A 20,613-nucleotide genomic window follows, 5' to 3' on the forward strand; every position below is an offset into this window, starting at 1 on the left:
GTTAGCTGGACCACTTGCCCGGCCAGCGCTGTCAGAGCCAAACGCGCCGGTAAAGCTGTTGCCCCGTATTACAGCACAAGTCGATAGGCACAGCATAAAACGAACCCTCATCATCGTACTTGATTGCACTTCTGACCGCTTGGTTTCCGCTCCACCTGAAACTAAATCTAATGAGGTTCCAGCAAACGCGGAAGAGTACATAGTGTAATGTTTACATGAAGTTTATTGTGATGAACGGACTATAGTCCGATGTCCACATTTGCAATACATTCAACGCACTTTGCCGTATATATCATGCCTTCCAATTTAAAATCTAACACTGCTAGGGCACAACGATGTGCCGTAAAACAAGACTCCCCACCGAGTGTCCTAGCGACGCCACACACTGGCTTCGACCTGTGACGTAGTTTCACGGGACTCTCTCTACTCCCAGTACAGAGGCAGAACACAGCACTGACCTTTGTTTCCCTCCCACGTCGTTGCTTGGAAGGCAGGGTGTGCTGACACGTTTCCGCAGCTGCGACTGAAAGGGCAGTTTGTGATTTGGTGAAGTGTATGAATGTGCTGTGATGGAAACAAACTAAATAGTCCTTGTTACTACACGTATTTTACGCGTACTGCATTTTGATTAGTGGTTTATCCGGCACCTTCGTCCTCGGTCAAAGAAGATGGGCAGCGGTAGCAACAGGTGCGGTATTTTCTTATTCCTAGTGTGGACACATCTCGTAGAGTACTGGTCCGTATTTTCTTTCACGAAATTCGTGCAGCAAGAATCGTCATGTGCTGTTAAATGTGCATTCAGTCTGCGTGCAGTGCCGACACAGACGTAGACGCCCTGCTGCAGCCGTTCCCTCGCCTGCCGCGCGAGCTGGCAACGCTGCCCCGTGACGTCAGCGCTGGGGGTGGGCAGCCGGCTGTGTGCGCGGTCCAGTTGAGACGCAGCAGCCTGGAGGGAAGCAGCGTGCGACGTTGTCCTGCCTACCGAGACATAGCTTGTGTATCTTGTGTCTGCACGGAAATACCTCAGAAAGGTAAGGCAGGAATTTATGGGAGCGGCGGATGTTCTGCACGCTTTTGTGTGGTTTTTGTCGCGTATCTCACTTACTGCTCTTGTCTAATACTTTGTCTTACTTTGAAAAATTACGGCCGCTACGAACAAAGGGGTGGCTAACAGTGTGTTAAATTACCGTTTTGACTGTTCAGTGATTCATTGGTCGTTACTTATGGCCTTGCTCCAGTCTGGGAAAACTTGAGCGAGAATATCTTAGAACGAATGGAAAATAACGCTACATTCAGTCGGCTAGTGTTCCGATCTGCCACTGTCGATTTCCCCAGAATTCACGTAGCACAGGTATTTAAAATGAAAACCTCGCGTTCTTAAGTTCGTAAGACGCAATTTTACGAAAACCATCAAACGCAGAACTTTGGAGTAAGCGAGTTTTAATGCGACAAGGCGTGTAGCGGCTTGCAGGCGTGGCAGAAATTTATTTTTTAATGTTTCGCGTAATGTGGCCGAATTCAGACATCTAAAATGTCGTGATTCGGAAGTATAATCTTAAATTACGGCTTTCACACAGTAAGAGAAGTACCGCAGTTGGAAACATTGCGCGTCGCGAGGTAACGTGACTAAGGGCGCTGAAATACGCGGATCTTTAGTCAGACAGTATTTCAGAATGAGGGCAGTTACCGACTTCCAAGAAACTGCACGCGAGACTACAAAAACTGGAGAGATTTTTCCGCTACCCCCCCCCCCCCCCCCTACCCGGCCACAAAACAGGCGACCATTTGCGTAGTAGTTGGCAAATTCTTCAGAATTTATCGTAATGTTTGTGCTTCACGAAATAAACATTTCGTATTTTTTATCGCTCTGTCACGTCTCCTCGTTTGTGATTTGCTGATGAAACTTTTTTAGCACTCTGCAACGCTGCATCGCTTTGTTTGGCTGTTCTCGTGTTACCATTTGCCTGATGAGAGAGCCCGGTGTGTCGACAAAGCGACGCGTCAGCCATCAGTGAGGCGCGCCGTGTTCTGTGCGGCCTGCGCTTCAGTCGTGTATTATGTGAGGGAGGAGTGAATGTCGGTGATTCTGACGCCGTCACTTACCAGCTTCTTCATTTCACGTTCAAATTACACGATTAAAGTGCAGTGTAGATTTCTATGTGCAGGCACTAATGGCGGCAGAACCTAGATTTAATTTGTGCCATTTCCAGTGCGACAGTTGCGAGAATCGAGGTAGATTTGTTGTTAGTTTCCGTCAGAGGGCTGAATCACGTCAAAATTATAACGTTTGTGGGGGCATTTGCTAACTATGTTTGACAGAAACCTACAGTAAACATTATTTCGTTTAGCCAGATACTGTTACAGAAGCCTCACCCGTTATTGATGGTAAGTCACAGTTTCATAATCATGGGTGGTCACTGATGTCGCATTTACAGACCCTTTGGCATGACAAAGTACTGAAGACGACCCGTCTTGAAGAGTTCAGAAATGCCATGTGTCAGTCAGACTGCACATCGTCGTAAAACGCAAATTTGAATACCAAAACCATAAAATTGACAATTTTATCGTCGGAGACAGGTAGATCAACACGACGACTGTTTAGCGTGCTCCTCTTATCCAATGGCAGCACAGAACGCGTGACGTCACGGAAAAGTGACTGTCGTCACACGTGAGGGACACGATGATTTGATAAAAGTTGCACGAATTTTATGTATAAAAAGCAACCCGGAATCAGTGCTGTAAATGCCCTTCACTTCTGTGACATGGAACTGTGTGTGGTGATTTTCGTATTTGTACTCACAAAATATACAACGCAATTGATGCACGCCGTATTAAAGACCTGTTCAAAACGTATAGATAAGATTTGCTGAATTGTAGAAAATTGTGGCGTTCACGGATGGACAGTAGCGGCAGCCAAAACAGTTTCCTAAAAAGGCCTCCATTTAATCGCGATTGTGTGGAATCAGCTCTTTAGCTCGCACACAGATATCCAATAATAATGGAGTAAGGTCACTCGTGACTTGGGAATGTGCACAGTGTTTCCGGGTGCTTTCAATTCATTAGGTGTTCTGTCCACCAGTAAAATATGTGATAGCTGCATAAAATTTCTCACTGTGGTGTCTCACATGATACTTCGGCCGGCAGTAAACGTGACTCAACGTGGAGACCGTGGCGAGGTGTCGCCCTGACACGCGGCTGAGGGTAACCTGCGTGCAGGAGGAACCGTGCTGTACCGGTGTGCGGACATTCGCCACGATTTTAGCTGCTCCGAAGGGTTGGGTCACTTGTCTCCCCCCCCCCCCTCCTCCTCCCCCTCACCCGCCGCGTAGTAAAGCTACTCACTGAGCCTTTCCGCCGATTTACTTAAAATAGGACCAGAATCTCTTTGGATTTCGCGCCACATTTCTAGAGATACTTTCGTTGTGGAAACTATTAAATGCATCTTGCATTGAAATTCGCACCAAATTTCGAGCCTCAGTAAAACTTCACCAATCTTGGAGATTTTGCGTTCGTCTAAATTATACTTGCCTTTTTCGGTGCTCCGGCGGCAGCTTTCTGTCGTGTTTTGTGTACCATGGGGTATCAGTTCCGTCTCTTATTAATTTATTTGGTACGAATCTCTCGAGTGCTGTTGATAACATTTCTTTGAACTTTAAGCCTCATATTGTCTTCACTTACATAGTTTGCAAGGATTGGGGAGTGTCTCTTAGAAAGAAGTCTACCGAATTTTTAGCAGCTTTTATAAATAGATATATTTCGCGTTTAGTTTTGGTGAATTTCTTTGTTATGGACTTGATCCTCGCTACGACTGTGTTCACTAATCCCTGTATCGGTCGTGATTATTTGTGGCTAAGAGGTCAAGTGTGTTTTCGTAACCATTTCCAATATGAATGGTCTCGTGAAGTAATTGTTCAAAATAATTTAGAGAGACCATTTAGAACAATTACAGAAGTTGTTTTGTATAGGGTCTGAAAATGAACTTTTGACAACATATGGAAGGTAGATTGAAGTCGCTGGCAGCTATAATTGTATGAGTAGCGTACCTCTTTGTGATGAGGCTCAAGTTGTCTTTGAACTGTCCAGCAACTGTTTCATATGAGACCGGGGGTCGGTAAAAGGAGCCAGTTATTAATTTATTCAGGTTGTCGAATATAACCGCTGCCCACCCTAAGTGACAGGAACTATCTGCTTCAATGTCACTTGTGAGTTGGAACAGGCATTACATTATTTTTGCTTACGTTGTGCTTCTTGTTTCTGCTCTAGTGTAGATCATTACAATTAAGGTTTTCCCTCCAAAACCTAGGATGTTTTCTCTGTGACTCTGTAAATACCAGAGCTAAACAATGTAGAACAACGTACGTTAAAAGCATAGCATTCTGTATTACTACAGTTCTTTATTTCTAACATTTTTCAAAATGTACGTAGACTTTAGATGACATGTCATCATAGAAGTTCTTATGTCTATTTAGTAGCGTATTTTCAGTCATGTTTTGAACATTGTCCCGCTACACTTTATTAACTAATGTTTCGCCGCAAGAGATACCGGATTTTAGAGAGTAAATTAATATGGAGTATGTCGTTCTTCTTTTCAAACGTTCACATACCCATTTCTTCTTTCCTTATTGTCTTTTGGGCATGCAGTTGTAGTAATTAAAGTAGGCACATTGCAGTGACCAAAAAGAAATGATTAGCGTACATTCGCACTCCCTTTTACATCTTTCCGTTCTTGTTGTTCCCATGGCAATAGACTGTTTCTATCTCAATAAGTAAGCGTGAAAGGAAGCTACCGTACAGACAAAAAAAAAAATGGTTCAAATGGCTCTGAGCACTATGGGACTTAACATCTGTGGTCATCAGTCCCCTAGAACTTGGAACTAATTAAACCTAACTAAGCTAAGGACATCACACACATCCATGCCCGAGGCAGGATTCGAACCTGCGACTGTACCGGTCACGCGGTTCCAGACTGGAGCGCCTTTAACCGCACGGCCACACCGGCCGGCCCGTACAGATAGAGGGATCTGTATTTATACTTGGCACAACTAATCACATACCGACTTAGTCGTCGGTATTGCTTTCGTTTCCCAAATGTTGTAAATGTTTCGATTTCGGAGAAGCAGCTCTGTATTTCCCCCTTACGTACTGGTTGCATCGAGTAAGATGGGAAGACGCCGGTTTGAAAGCGGACAGAAGTAGTACGAGGAAGGGCGTCCCTAACCTGAGGGATCGCTAGTCAAGCTACCTGGCGAAGGGGCAAGTGTGGCAAATGTCCGGCGTGGCAAATGTCCGTCATTCGCTGTACCACTGTGTGCTTGTAATCTGAAGTTGAGCCACTCACAGAGGTCCATCGTGGGCTGTAACTGCTGTATGGCGGCGAAACTTGGTATGCTAATGCGCCCTTGCGGAACCGATTTACACTGGAAAGAAATGTTCCCATATCTAATGGATTGCGAACGGAATGTGGACAGGAAGGGACAAACAAGTGAGAAAGGCAGAATGTCGATATTGTTAACCGCCACTTGCAGAACTTGTTCAGTGTGAGCACCGGAGACTTCGGCGAGGTGTTGCACAGTGGCAGATTCGCACCTGCTGACCGACATTGGAATTGATTTCCTCCGGCGCCAACTGGTTTCGCGTTAACGCATTAGCACGTCTACAGTGTTTCGCTGCCTTACCATACTCACAGACCACAGTGGACTTCGGTCAGTAGCTGCATTTTACTTACGAGCACCTGGTACTTGAATGTCTCAGACGGAGAAAAAAAAACGGTTCGCGAAAATTTCGCTGTCGTCTTGGTGGTCCATTTGGTGATAGACCATTCAGTAGTTAATCAGTTAAAAAAATCTGCAGTTTTCTCAGACTTCCGTCGTGTGTTTCACTTTTAAAGCATCAAGGCTCTGCAAGTAGCCGTATTTCCAGTACAGGCGGCTGCCTAAACTGGAGCAGCTCGCAGCTGCTGATGGCGGCCGTCGACATTGACCCGTGGAGCAATGGTGTGCTGCGTGACGTCACACACACTCACGGATACAGCAGAACGCGTGGCTGCTATATTATTTTCTGTAAAGTGTTGTGGTGGAAAAGTGATCCGTTGCTTGGCCAGAGTTCTGGTACAGGTTGTCAGGTTACAGTATGGTTGTCAGTCAGCGGAGCCAAAGAAATGGAATGTTACAGTAACAATTTTTGTGTGGCACGTATTTCACGCATGTTAGCTTTCGAAGAGTGTTCTATGTCCGTTTTGGTGGCGCGCAGTAGGAATCGGCAGGTTCAGTGGTGGGCACCGCTTGCCCCTGGTGTGGGGGCAGGTCAGGTCCACACCTGTGCAGCCGGCCGGCACGTGAGCACGGCAGACAGCGGCAGCCACCACTCTCCTCCGGACGGAGTGCAGACCGCGCTCTCTCCCGTCCACCGTTTTTTTTCTGTTTTTTTTTTGTACTGCGTCTCACTGTTACGTTCCTGTGTTTCGCGCCCTTTCAAATTTTCGCAAGCCCATTGGCCGAGTGGTCTAAAGAGAAACAAAATGGCTCTGAAGATCATCGTGCATACATACCTGTGACGCGAGTTCTCGGTAACATCCAGTATGGCCTCTACTTTGTGTAGTCAGTGATGGAGTGGCCTTCTGCTAATATTTCAAGTTCATTTGAGACAGCCACAGCGCAATGAAACCCTATTTTAATCGCTAAATTTTCGAAAATAAACATTTAGAGAAATAGGGCTGTAGTAGAATTATAAACATTATAACTTCAATATAGGAGCCAACCGCAATTACGACACACACACACACACAGTTTAATTACACAAACCCGTGACCAGTTTCAGATTTTCAAGCATCCATTGTTAAGTGCTTTTGCAAGCTGATCAGTACTTGCGTTAACCGCCTACGGCCAATCCAGCGATGCGAAATTTCGTCGTTTAGGTAGCAACAAACATCGATGCTCCCTGAAGGAATGAGTAGTCGAAACAACCACAACTGCAACATATCGAGATAAGATGTACCCGGCACAGTTGTCTCACAGTACTAAAACGGCCCATTCAGCTTCGCCTGTCACACAGCCCAGTTAACCCTCGGCGAATCTCCTTCATGCGCCGAAATTACGTGAGGTTTTTCAGTACGGCACACTCTCACATTGCGGAGATAAACTTTCTCAGTAAAGTGTTAGTTGCTTTGTCGCTGAATATCAGCGTGGGGGCGCAATGTCCATCCTCAATTGATCCCTGCAATGTGGCGCAAATCTGAAGGCGCCGGCCGTAACAGTGCGCTTTTAATCGTTGTAAGGGACCCAGACGGTACGGTTTGGAGTGTAACCGCCGACGCACTGTCTTCCACACACTTTGCTGCGGTGTTCAGAGTTCGTGGCTTCTGCGTGCTGTTGACTTGTGTGGACTGCGTACAGAACTCTCGTTCAGCCCCCCCCCCCCCCCCCCCGCCCACCCCCTTACACGGTTTTTTGCAGCTGCCACATTTGGTCAAATACCTCGCATGTTCCAACACATGAAAAGTCTTGCCTTGTCGGCATTTTGGCAAGGCGCTGAATTCGTAATGACATGCAATCATATTCGTACATCTAATACTGCGGAAAAATTCGAATTCTGGAAACGAGTGAATCGTTGTTGGTAGCCCTCTGTTCTGCCTTTTACCCGTCGTCCTTAGTTTCTGCACCAGTGCGGTGCTGAGCAGCCCAACTCATGATCTCGATCCCCTTGCTCATTTTACACAAGGCCAAGAATTCTTTAAATTCTTAGTCAGTCTGGTTGACAACATTGCATTTACGAATTATTTCAATAACGTACGTAATATCTGTACACGTAATGTGCCTCCAGGAACACCCGCGAAATGTTAACCATCAAAGTACTTCTGTGCCCTTACAATTAATCACTGCAGCGCCTAATATTTAATTCACAGAATCTGGTACTTTCTGAACACGCTTGGTTACACTTCACGTGCTGACTTTAATCCCAGTACATACACTGTGTACCTTACTGTCGGGAATCTTTCCGTAAGCAATGAAAGATAATGTACGTAAATGATGAGTATATGCCTACTTCTACTGAACCCATATTACTCCTCTCTGGTACACAATTTAATTATGTACGTACATGTTACCGATGCAGTTCCGCGTGTAACTGACGTATACAAAGACGCAGGTATCGTTAATACGTCGAGTGTAAGTGTTTGAATTCTAAAATTGGATATAGAAGTTCGTTATGTGGAGAGCCAAGTACGGAAAACCACTGCTCAATGGCTTTATTCTTCTTTCAAAATAATGCTGAGAAATTTATACACGAAGTGCTTTCTAACGCGTAAATACCTAGTGTATGCTGAGCTGTCAGTGTTGCTGTTCATTAACTTGTAATTCACGCCCTACCTACCCTTAGTTCACTTACAGTATCACTGAAGCGACGTTCCTTTCCGTACGTAAAACTGCGATTACAAGTTACGAAATGCCACAGTAGGTGAAGTAACGCCCTCTATAAAGCACTGCAGGACCTTTGCTTGTCTCTGAGTTGCACAGCTGATACAATGAATTTTCGTTACCACTCACGAATAATTCCGTCTCTCTTTTATTGACGATTAAAATGCTTAATACTTGGGCAAATCTGCTGATAGCAAATATCGTTCTATTTACTGTTTATCAAAACATGTCCCCGACCTTCATGCCTTCTTTCTTCTGTCGTGTAAATTTTGCCAACTCCAAGGAAACAAGACGACCGGCAAGTCAGGGATTCTTGTCTCCTTATCTATGAGTTTCAAACAGCTGTTTCTCTTTCTTTTTCTCCTACAGAAATTAGTATTGCGTATTTCTTTATACTTACCGCGTGTACAAATTATTTCCTCTTTTTTACTTATTTACATAAAAATATGCAGATAATCGTTACCACCTCGACGGACGTAAAACATGAAAAATATATCTATGGACGGTTAGTCTCTAAATTGGCTAAAAGAGAATTACTACCATCTTTGTAGCCTCTTTCATGTAGGTGCTTTAAAAATATATTCATTACATGATGAACGGTGCAGTTTTTTATAAACTCACGCAAAACTTTATTAACGTGACTTTTCTCGACCGAAATATTTCAGACAGGACTAAGAAAACGATGGCGTCAACTCTTGACAGTTTTTGTGTGGTGATCCACAGTGCGGACCTTACTGTAGTTAGTTTCTTACTGTGCTTAGTTTGAAGCGTGAGAAATTAAACTTGGTATTTGAACCTAAAGTAAGTGCAGCTTGCGGGGATGACGTCATACAGCGATATTTTGCGCGGTTATATTGTAAGAATTCGTATATTAACTAAGGATTTCGAGGGATTTTTTTCCTTGCTCTTTGTTCAATACAAAGCCACAAAATGGGGCACCAGTGCTCCGTTAGTATAAAACCGAATACGGCGACCGGTCAGTCTCCTCTGCATCAACGAATCGGAGCGCAGACAACAGCCACTTACTGGGAACTGTTGAAAGTGACCAGCCCAAATATACAAGGGTTACTGCAAAAAAACAGCCGCCACAAAATAAGTTCCGGCCATCGTACTCGGCGCAGCACAAGGGAACAGACAGGAAAAATTTAGGTTCCTCTTCCGCCCACGAATGGCGCGTGGGCAGGGTGATCCTCGGTAAGGCGTCTGTATTGGCCCGCAGTTTCTCGATTTTCTCGTCGTCGTCGTCATTTCGCTGCAAGCCTGGAAGCTCCGAGGAGACGCGCTGCGCTGCGGAACAGCGGTTTCTGGGCAGGAAGCGGGCGTCCGCGCAGTGCAGATAACTCCCGAGTCGCCAGTCCAGGGTCAGCGGGTGACGTCACGCGGCGAGGCTGGTGGAAACCGGCTGCAGTGAGAAACACGGAGGTAGGAAGGGGGGGGGGGGGGGGGGGGGCAGCAGCGAGACTGACGTCACGGCGCAGCGAAGAACGGCTTCGGTGAACAAAGTACCTTCCTCCATATTCCGCAAAGTCGTCTCAGGTTTGGATCTGTACGTGGTTACGTAGTTTTACTGCATGCCCCATCACGATATTAATTTTGTGGTGCTTTAGGTTTAGATTTGATTGATACACGAGAAGTCTGTTGAACAAGAGCACCGTAACGTATTACGGTTATGGAGGGTATACAGGTACATTCATGACGGTGCATTTTGTGTGCTTCATATCGTTTGAAAGATGTTTCACGCTGAGCCGGAAAACATTGCCGCGTAAAAAATCTGTACGCCACAGGAAGATTTTAGGCAGAAGAACGTTTCCTTCAGCTTGGCCGATCTGCTCGGCGGTGGAGATGACCCGAAGTTACGCGGGCGGCGCAAACACCCAGACCCCAAGAGAAGGAAATTAGCGACTCTGTCGGGGATCGAACCTGGGACGCTAACCACGGACTGCGGACACTGCTGCAGAGACCGTGAACACGAGTCGGTCTGGGATACGCTGTGTGGGGCTCACCACCTCTCCTCCCTGCTAGAAGCAGTCAGTGTTCCGAAATTCTTCCGTTCATTACCGCCTTAGCAACGTCGCGTTTTATCTCTGTGGTGGCGGGGGGGGGGGGGGGGGGGGGCCAAGGGGGGGATGTGAAGATTTTCTACAAAACAAAAATCTACTCGCATTTTGACCTAGAACATGCGAATTTCTTCTCAGATGGGTCTCTGATAAGAGCCGTGCTGTCCGTTCAACGGAAAGAACGATTGTGTTTTGCGGCACGGAATATCCGCTGACAAACTTCGGGGTCACGTTATTCTGTTTACACTTGTTAATAAATGAAATGGCCATGCTAGTACTTGAAATTATGTAGGAAAATATTACGAATCGCCTACTTTCAAAAAGAAATTCATAGCTCAGATCCTCAATAACAGAATTGTGGTTGTGGAATTGCATACAAAGAAAGATTAATTAAACGAGAAAGCTTATTTGTTGTATCTTGAAATATTGATGCACTATTCGAAGTCTTCCAATTATCAAATAGATGATTTTTGGGCACAGGCCACTGATGTCATTGCCAAACAGAAAGGAGAAACACGCTACAAGGCATGCGAAAAAACGTCAAATTTGTCCAAGGGTGTTATCAGAGGTAACCAACAAGGATGTTCCAATAACACAGTTCTAAACCCACGTTCTGTGAACGTGTTATTAGTAAAACTTGTATAATGTTTTCAACAGCTAATACGCAGTTACTGTCCAAAGCGCTGAAATTCAATATCGCACCTGCGATTAAAGAACCACACTTGGTAGACAATTTCACAGTAGGCCTTAAATTAGGTTTGGAGTGTACCAAAACGCCAAAGAATGTTCAAACGCGGTTTGGCTAATAATCCTGTAAAATCTTAGAAAATGAATGATCTGTCGCTCAATCAAAGCTTTACGTTATAGAACCGTGAAAAGTATTAATCGTAAACTGGAGAATAATAGCGCCCTAATTACGAAAGCCGATAACGGGAACTCGTTAATTATAGCTTCCAAAGCGGATTACATAGATAAAACAGCCATTTTTCGATCAAAATGGCATTACTTCCATCGAATCAGATCCTACTCAAGCGTTACATAAAGAGATAAGAACAGGTTTGCAGAACACTAATAAATTAATAGGAGTGTTTCAAAAGTAATGACTCCTGAATATGAAACCGAAGCCGCCCATACTAACGAGTCAATTCGTATTTCACAAAAACTTCCATCCGATACGTCCGATCGTGGACACTACAAACAGTACGTACCATAAGCTGGCTGTCTGTTTACATTACAAAATTAAGGACAACTTCGCTTTCCAGAAAAATTACTTTCAGAAATTCTGTCGAATGGTAAATAAACTGAATAATGTAATCTGCCATGCCACATCCGAGCTGGCCCCCTTTGAGGTTTCCAGCCTCCGTACCAACGTACCTGTAGATCGGACTTACACTTCCATAAGAAATTGTCAGATATTGAAATTGATGTGCTCATGAATCTCCTGCGCATTGTTTTGAAATAGTCATTTTTGTTTTAATGACAAAATTGACTCACAACCGTACGGGTTAGCAATGGGTAGCCCTCTAGCAGGGATTCTTTCCGATATATTCATGGATACGATAGAATCTAAATTTTTTGTTAGTAATTTAGAGATAGCGGAGAAAAAGTTAATGCAAGATACGTGGATGATATTCTCTTGGTAATCGACTCGTCCCAAGAAGACATAGATCAGATACTTGTGCTGTTTAACGATCTCCACGAGAAAATTATTTTTAGTCTTGAAAACGAGTCACCCAGTAGGACGTTGAACTACTTATATCTTACGTTATCTATAGTAGATGATCACATTGAATATGACATCTTCATCTCCAGGAAGCATAGGCTGAAAAAATGTCATACCTGCCGATTCTGCACACCCGCTGGCGCATAAAATGGCACTTTTTCACTCTAGTATGCATAGAGCGATATCCATTCCCCTATCCGCAGAAGCCTTGGAACACGAACTGGCAAACCTGGAAACAACAGCGCGAAATAACGGTTACGAGCTTGAAATGAAGAGACGGCTCTAAGACAGGAAAGTAAATAATAATGGAACTAAAAGTTGCACATTAGGTATCATGCCAGAAGTTGGCCCCTTCATAAAGTTTCATATTAAATAGGGCGTCTTCTAAAGAACCCGGAGTTAGAGACAATTTTGCCTACTAATACTAGGCTGCAGAAGAACCTGATTGACATTTTAAAAAAGCCTAAATTGTCATTATCTGGAGTTTACAAGATTGCATGTGGCAATTGTCCGAAATTTTACATCGGCCAAACAGGAAGAGCCTTACTAACGAGATACAAGGAGCCTATCCCTACTAAAGTTGCGGATGGGAAGCGTGGTTCGACATTCGCTGAACACTTGGTGCAAACGGCTCACGCACCCAACCCTCCGAATAATACTCAGCTCTTGCATTGCGAAGTTCACGTACTACATGACAAAAAATAACCTTCTTAACGACGAGCTGCAGCTGCGAAGCAGAAACTTTTTTGAAGGTGTTCAACCGTTATTCCTTCCATCCGCCATAATCGTAGGGAGTAATCAACATGTTTTAGCACTCCCGTTTTGCCGAATAGCTGGGATCATCCGGTATTTCAAACCCGTAGTTATCCCCATGCGGTCAAGTTCGATGTTTAGCTCAAATATGCTAGGTTGGCTTAAAATAGTAAACGCATTGGTCCCTTCACTTTTGACGTTCAACAAATTATTACAAATGTTAAGACAGTCGGTATATCTGTGCTCCTTACAGGACAACGTGTACTTCAATTTCGTTAGCCGCACCTGGCTGTTCATAAAACTTTAAGTTCAGGAGTACACGTTGGTAGAGTGTCAACACAGTGTCGCGCATGCGCTCTCGAGGCTGTGGACAGTACCAGTACAACGTCCGTTGCTGCCGTACTGCGGTCGCGGAGTGGGGGCGTGGCTGTTTCCCGGGTAAGTTATTACAATGTGGCGACGTATTTCTCTATTATAGTTTTTAGTTTCTGACGTTGCCCTGTATGGACAAATCGTAGTTCCTTTTATTCCGAAGAAGGTCGGGTTGTCCCAACTGAAACCTAGGTAAATCTACGCAAACATTGCAACAGAGGCTGTTGTTAATTTCAAATTAATATTTATACAGCTGCTGACAGGGCCGCGAAATGTTGAAAATGTTATAAGAACCTCATCTCCTCTTCATTAATGCTGATACATAAGCAGCTTATTTTCTGGAGTTGGGCTTTAAGAGCGTCGTCGGTGGCTGCTCTACGCGCCGTGCAGGGCGGCGTGAGGCGCACACAGATCGTCCCTGCAGCTGAAAGCAGCGCCGTGCCGTATTCGCGGTGCGCACTGAAGGCTGCCGACACAGACTGCCGCATATCGGCGGCCGTATTTGTCTGCACGGCATGCAGCCCGTCTTGTTCTCTGGAGTGCGTTAGCTTTATTCACGAAAACATACCTGGTTTTGGTAGTTATATGCGGACATCAGTTTGAAGAGCTACGGGCACAGACAAATTTCGAAACTACCGATACCGGCTGTGTTTTACACATAAGGACGACGTCGTTTTGAGATCTCGTGATACCAGAAAACAGGAATGTGCAGTTAGCTGCTGAGCTCGGAATAGAAATGAAAGAAAACTACAGTTTCCCCTAGAAACGTCCTTTCGTGCAAGAAATACAACTGCGTCTTTGTAAAACAAAACGGAAGCTAATCCTACCGCTGATGGAGAAGAGAGCATACTTTTAAACTGGGCCAAGCCATAGATCCAGTCTCGTATTTACGCCGTGACAACAGTATTGTGGGAAATCGTAACCCATTAGTCTCCGTCAATGCACGATAATTCCAATTGCATATTCCAGTGTACTCAACGAGATTCTAAATCGAAATACAGTGATACGTAGTTCTGAAATAAATTCAACCCCATGTTTGCAATGTACGTGTTAATACCATCTCCGGATCACACTTCAGTGCCCTTGAGAGATGCAGACACTCTCTTCTCACGAGTACAGCTGTGGTAAACATCACCAAATGGATTCGCATTCTACGAACCCGGATTCACGTGAGCTGTGGAAGTTTGTGCGGCATTCGGGTTAGAGTTCAGATCCGGCCCAAATTTTCGTGTTTCGCAAACAGCGGCCGTGTGTCCGGCTTCGCGAAATTCGAATACATTACCCAATAAATGTAAAACTGTTTCCCATCTACACGAACCTACCGTTATATATAGGGTATGTTTGTCAAGCCCTAACAACTCGTGTATCGGAAAAAAAAATCCGAATGGCGATTTCGTAAGTTTTTCATTACTGTGTCAGATGTTACGCTTCCACATGTTCTGTATAAAGGAGATAACCTAAAGTGAATCGTTACCACTGCCTGGTTGCTTATACTGTTGTAAAACTTGCTGATACTTTAGTTTTGTGAAGCACGATGGATGAAGCTTGCGTATCTAGACATGTTGAAATTTCTGCCGTAAGGCGTGGGCGGATAGCTCAGCTGGCAAGAATGAAGCTTCCACGTTGGCAACCTCATGTGGGGCGTAAACGTCTCAACAGCCAGAATACGCGGGTGTGGTTGACGCTTTGCTGATAGGCGCGGAGGCAAGTACTCTGCCTGCGAGGCTGAAACACTGAGGAGACACACAGCCACTGCGAGAGACGTGCCCTTAGCGCTAGGATTTCACCCGGGCCAAGTCCCGCCCGTCGAATAACTGTTGTCTAAAATCAACGTGATATAGAAATAAGTGAAGGTTGTTTTGTTTATGTATGCCCTCATAGTAGCTCACGAAAATTAAACAATATAACATTGTATGTTTGCTCTGCTGTTTCCTTCAGATAAACGTATTATAATAACTGAATTAGTTAATGAAAATTTGTCCTTATTGCCCTTAAATAACATCGTTATTTTTTGTTTTCTATTGCTGGCGATGCTTTCAATTCTCTATAAACATTTTTATTTCTTTAATAATTCAGATTCATATTACATTACTATCCAGAAAAACTAAAATTTCTTACCATTACTGAATTTCATCACAGTTTAACATGTGTTGGACTCTGACGATAACAACTTTGATGTAGCTTCCAGTTTGTGGAACTGGAGGCTGTATAGGGGAGGCCCTTACACTATGGACAGGCGTGGAGGGGGTGAATGGGCGGGACTTGTTCCGGGTGAAATCCTAGCGCGAAATCCTAGCGCTAACGATTCCTCTGCGAGAGAGAGAGAGAGAGAGAGCGCGGTCTGCCACCGGGGAGCGGCCAGCCCAGGCTCCACAGAGGCCGGGACTTCCCCGGGCAGCTGGCGCAGTGCGGCCACACCCGCGGAAAAAAAGTACCTGTTGCTGTGGGGGGAGAGGAATGTGCGGCAGCGAGGCTGACGCGGCGACGGAGCGCAGAATGGCCTACCTGCCCCAAGTACCCTCCGCCACACACCGTAAAGTGGCCGGAAGTAGGTGCTCTTTTTATTTTTGGATCGCACTCCAGCTCAGGACTCGTTTTGTACTGCTAGATGTAGAATGTCGTATCAGAAAGTTCATCGACGAAGCATGTTCGTCATAAACGATAGTGAAATTTAGATATAGCTCTCATTGCTTAAAAGAGCTATTTTTGTTTCAATTAAATCTTAAGGTAGCTTTAGTAGCTTGCTAACTGTTGACTTTGCTTTAAAGTGACTTCACATTTTTTCAGTAATTACAAAAATGGTTCAAATGGCTCTGAGCACTATGTGACTTAGCTTCTGAGGTCACTTAGAACTACTTAAACCTAACTAACCTAAGGACATCACACACATCCATGCCCGGGGCAGGATTCGAACTTGCGCGGTTCCAGACTGTAGCGCCTAGAACCCCTCGGCCATTCCGGCCGGCTTCAGTAATTACAGTTTTTAGGTAATTACAGTAATTACGCAACCCAAAACCTCAAGGACGGTAGCTATTGTGCTGAACATTACTTTCTATCCATCTGGTCATTTTACACTTTGCCCCCATAATTTCTTCACGTGCATCATATCGAAAATAAATGATGCACATTCATTGTCTTAAGATACTAACACCTGCTTAGCTACTCTTTCCATCGTAAATATTCTCCTACACTTCGTGAAGGATGTATTGGCTTCAGTAACCATCGCCCCTACGTTGAAATCGTGATCATTAATCCCTGTGTTTATAGTCTAATCAGTTCCCATTCTGTGTGGGTTCTCGAATTAGCGGTTCGAGACAGTTGTCGGAAAATGCGCAGTGGCGTTCTCTCCTGTGTGATTCCAGTTGCTTTTCTATCACATGGTCGCATCTTTCGATATCTGCCATTCTGATATTCCTCCGATGGTTAAAGCGGAACTAGGACTAACACCGTCAGTGAAACTGTTTTCGCAGAAGTTGGGGCCTCTCTCTGTAATCGCCGTTTTTATGCCTTTGTGCTAGACTGTGATAACTCAGATTCCAAACAACGTAGGTGCTGACAGCTGTGAATATTACCAAAATAGTATCAGTTTAATAAGCCATGGTGGCAAAATACTGATACGTAATATCTACAGAAGCTTGGAAAAACTGGAAGTCGTTGACCTCGGAAAAGATGAGTTTGTGCTGCAGAAAATTGTAGGGACGTGACAGTAGTGACCCTATGACTCCTCTTAGAAGATAAAATTACGCAAAGACAAACCTGTTTTTATAATGTTTTTAGAATTAAGAACACTTGGCAATGACTGGAATATTCTTTGTGAAGGCAATTTCCCTATATCGCGCCCACGGGAATGAAATATTTAGAACGTGCCTCATATCTCTTAAACCGCTACAGACATGGAAACGAAGTATTTGCGAATGATGGCACACAAGGAGGAGATTACTTTACCTTTACCGGTTTGTAAGCACATCGAACTTTATCTGTGGCGATTTATCTGAAGTTGTGGTTTTTATTTTAGTTTATAGATTCGAACGACTGTAAATCTGTAAGAGTTATCGCAGCTAGCGAAACAAGACTTTCCTTGTATGAAAATAAACAGGAAATTACTTATCTTATGCTAAAAAAAGTGCGCGTCATTTACGATGGCGGCCGAGTTTAGGTTCGATCTGGGCATCTGACGTCACAAAACAGCCAGCCAATGAACAGAGAACGACGTTGCCAGAGCTAGACTGCAGTTCAGAGCACGGACGAGTGTCTTCAGTTTTAGAAACGTTCAGTCATAAATAAAGTAATTGAACAGAAGCAATGTCTTGATAGCAGACTAAAGTAATTGAACAAAAGCAATGTCTTGATAGCAGACTGTCTTTTATAGAAAGTTTGGAAAAAGCATTCTTTATACCAATTGCTTGATATTCTATTAATTACACCAAGCAGTAAGCCTCCTAATTCAGGCAATAGCAAGAAAATTCTCACTAACCGCTTTTTCGCAATAAAGAACAGCGGTAATTGTTTATTACCTATTGTTCAAAATGGTTCAAATGGCTCTGAGCACTATGTGACTTAGCTTCTGAGCTCCCCTAGAACTTAGAACTACTTAAACCTAACTAACCTAGGGACATCACACACATCCATGCCTGAGGCAGGATTCGAACCTGCGACCGTAGTGGTGGCGCGGTTCCAGGCTGTAGCGCCTATAACCGCTCGGCAACCAGGGCCGGCTATTTCCTATTGTACTTCGACGAAACGTGAATAATTCATAGTCATACCAACAGTGTTTGTCGGTATTTTGCGTGATACTTTAAAGTCCTCCAGGAATTATGTTGAATGACGAGCTGCGTTAGCGTAATGGTGAAGGTGCTTGGCTGCTAAGCAACAGGTTCTGAGTTCAAACCTTGTGCGGTGTTTAATGTTTTATTTATTTAAAAACAATATCGAAGTGTCTTCATGAATTTCATTCGTTGAATGTAATTATCTGAAATTTCTAGTGGCAACTAAAATCGACCATATGGAAAGTATACGCTATGGACTTTTTACCTCTGCAAACTCTTCAAAATTTCGTGCAATGGTTTACTACACTTAATGCTGCACAATAACTGCGTTGAACATCGAAACAAAATTAAGTCATTTATGGGGGGGGGGGGGAGAAGTATCAGTGAAGATGTGGTAAAATCAAATTTTTGGGCCAGATAGTTCATGTGAAATCGAATAAGTTTGTCGAAGCAGTGGGAACACCATGTGTCTGCACAGGCGAGCAGTGCAGTGATGAGAAAATCGCACACAGCACGGAATGCGGGCAGCACGCCTCTGTAGCAGCCTTGGTGGCTTTACTTCGTGAACTGCGCGCTCCCCCCTAAATGTAAGTTTGCGAACTATACTATACTATGGCGCTGCTTCTCTTGGCGCGTGCATCTGGCAACGCAGCAATCTCCCACGTCTGGGCGGGCATGCGCGAGCCGCCAAGATAAATGAATTGAACTACACCACAAGTAGACACAATGAGGTTCTTGGTAAGCTATTGAGCTCTCTGGTCGCCAATTACTTGTTTAATGAGACACTCTTTCAGAATTCTGTCACAGTAGCTGTTCCAAAAATGAATGTTAAAATTATAGTGTGTTTTGGCAAGAAGTACAATTAAACCGGTCAACAAGAGAAATGTGACTGTTACTCACAAATAGTGATGCTTCATCGAATGAGAAAAGATTAACAATTCACACAAAAATAAACCGCTAATGCTGTTGGAATTGTGATTGAATCCCATAATCCATCGTATTTTTAACACTGAGCGACTGGAATGGAAACTTAACAAAGAATTTTATTCCTTTCCTTCATCTGAGGAGTACTAAAACAATGACGAGCGTAGCCGTCGGGCAATAAGAGACGCACACGCCGTATACTGGTTACTGACTTACGGCTTGCAAACGGACAAAATGCGATTCGCGAATAAAACGGTTGTTACTGAGAAAAGTAAACAGTTGATAGGCGACACAACACATTGCTCAGTGAGCTGAGAATAATGCGCGCGACAGGAATACGGCAGCTGGCCGTGTGTGCTTTGTGAGAGGAAGAGATCACGTCGTTGGAAAGACATCGCCATGTAATTAGATCTGCCTTCATTGGCAATACAGTTCAACAAGTTAAATACATCAAATCACCACAGACTTTGACGATACTCGTACTTTCGAAATAATACCGACCACTACTTCATTTGTGTAGACTGTTGTATAATTAGTTTATTAATGCTGAGTGTGTGTGTGTGTGAGAGAAAGAAAGAGAGAGAGAGAGAAAGAGAGAGAGAGAGAAAGAGAGAGAGAGAGAGAGAAAGAGAGAGAGAGAGAGACAAAGAGAGAGAGACAAAGAGAGAGAGACAAAGAGAGAGAGACAAAGAGAGAGAGACAAAGAGAGAGAGAGAGAGAAAGAGAGAGAGAGAGAAAGAGAGAGAGAGAGAGAGAGGGAGAGAGATTGCAGAAGCTTAAATGGTCATGAGTAAGCTATCGTTAAAAGAAATATGTCCTATGTCATAGTCCCGCTTTCCTGTTTGACGATGGCAATTACCTTTTATTTGTTTTTCCTAGTTGTTACGCTTCGAATTGTCGTAATGCATGCGATCTAATGCGTAGGATTTGGGTCTAAGAATGTAGTCGCTGTCATGTTCACGCCAGCCACACTCAGCTGTGTAATGTCCCTGAGCTGTCGAAGTCATTCCTAAAGCTGAAGACAGCGTCGTGTTTTATTTCGAGGCTCGTCTAAATGCGCTCGGACCTGCAGCCACAGAACATCGCGTATCCAGTAACATACGTACTGTTCTGTGAAGTGAGTAAGCTTTATTTTGCAGTTGTTGCCGGTAGTAATATCTTGAATTCAGTATAAAGAGCGGCAAAGTAGAGACTAGTATTACAATTAAATAGCCGCCCAGAACAAGGTTGTAACAGACAAAACTAATTTCCTTTTTCAGGAAGAAGGAAACATTCTGTTGCACACAGGTTTATACCGCGAAAGACAAAGTTACAATGAAACAACTGTACTGACCTCGTTATTTGACTAACAAGCACTTGTAAGGGTCACATGTAGATTAAAAAACAAGTACTTGAGAAATAATCTTGCTCTACATACCTCATCTGGTGACTTTGCCACTATTAACACCCCTTCTTCGATACTTCTGTACACTACTGGCCATTAAAATTGCTACACCACGAAGATGACGTGCTACAGACGCGAAATTTAAGACAGGAAGAAGATGCTGTAATATGCAAATGATAAGCTTTCCAGAGCATTCACACAAGGTTGGTGCCGGTGGTGACAC

At 44.1% G+C, this 20,613-nt stretch overlaps 1 protein-coding gene across 4 annotated transcripts in view; it reads left to right on the plus strand.

Moving 5' to 3' along the window:
* LOC124720168 (CARD- and ANK-domain containing inflammasome adapter protein-like) overlaps positions 1-20,613 on the plus strand; it is a 551,179-nt gene that overhangs the window by 7,942 nt on the left and 522,624 nt on the right. The window contains exon 1 of one of the 4 annotated variants that reach the window (XM_047245487.1): positions 429-1,031. The exons of 2 other annotated variants lie outside the window; for them this stretch is intronic. In XM_047245487.1, the coding sequence (XP_047101443.1) occupies positions 791-1,031 (241 nt within the window). In that variant the 5' untranslated portion in view covers positions 429-790. Of the gene's footprint in view, positions 1-428; positions 1,032-20,613 lie in introns of those variants that run through there. One more of the 4 variants, XM_047245486.1, reaches the window with a different exon arrangement.

This window comes from Schistocerca piceifrons, chromosome 11 (genome assembly GCF_021461385.2).
Source record: "Schistocerca piceifrons isolate TAMUIC-IGC-003096 chromosome 11, iqSchPice1.1, whole genome shotgun sequence".
Taxonomy (NCBI): Eukaryota; Metazoa; Arthropoda; class Insecta; order Orthoptera; family Acrididae; genus Schistocerca; species Schistocerca piceifrons.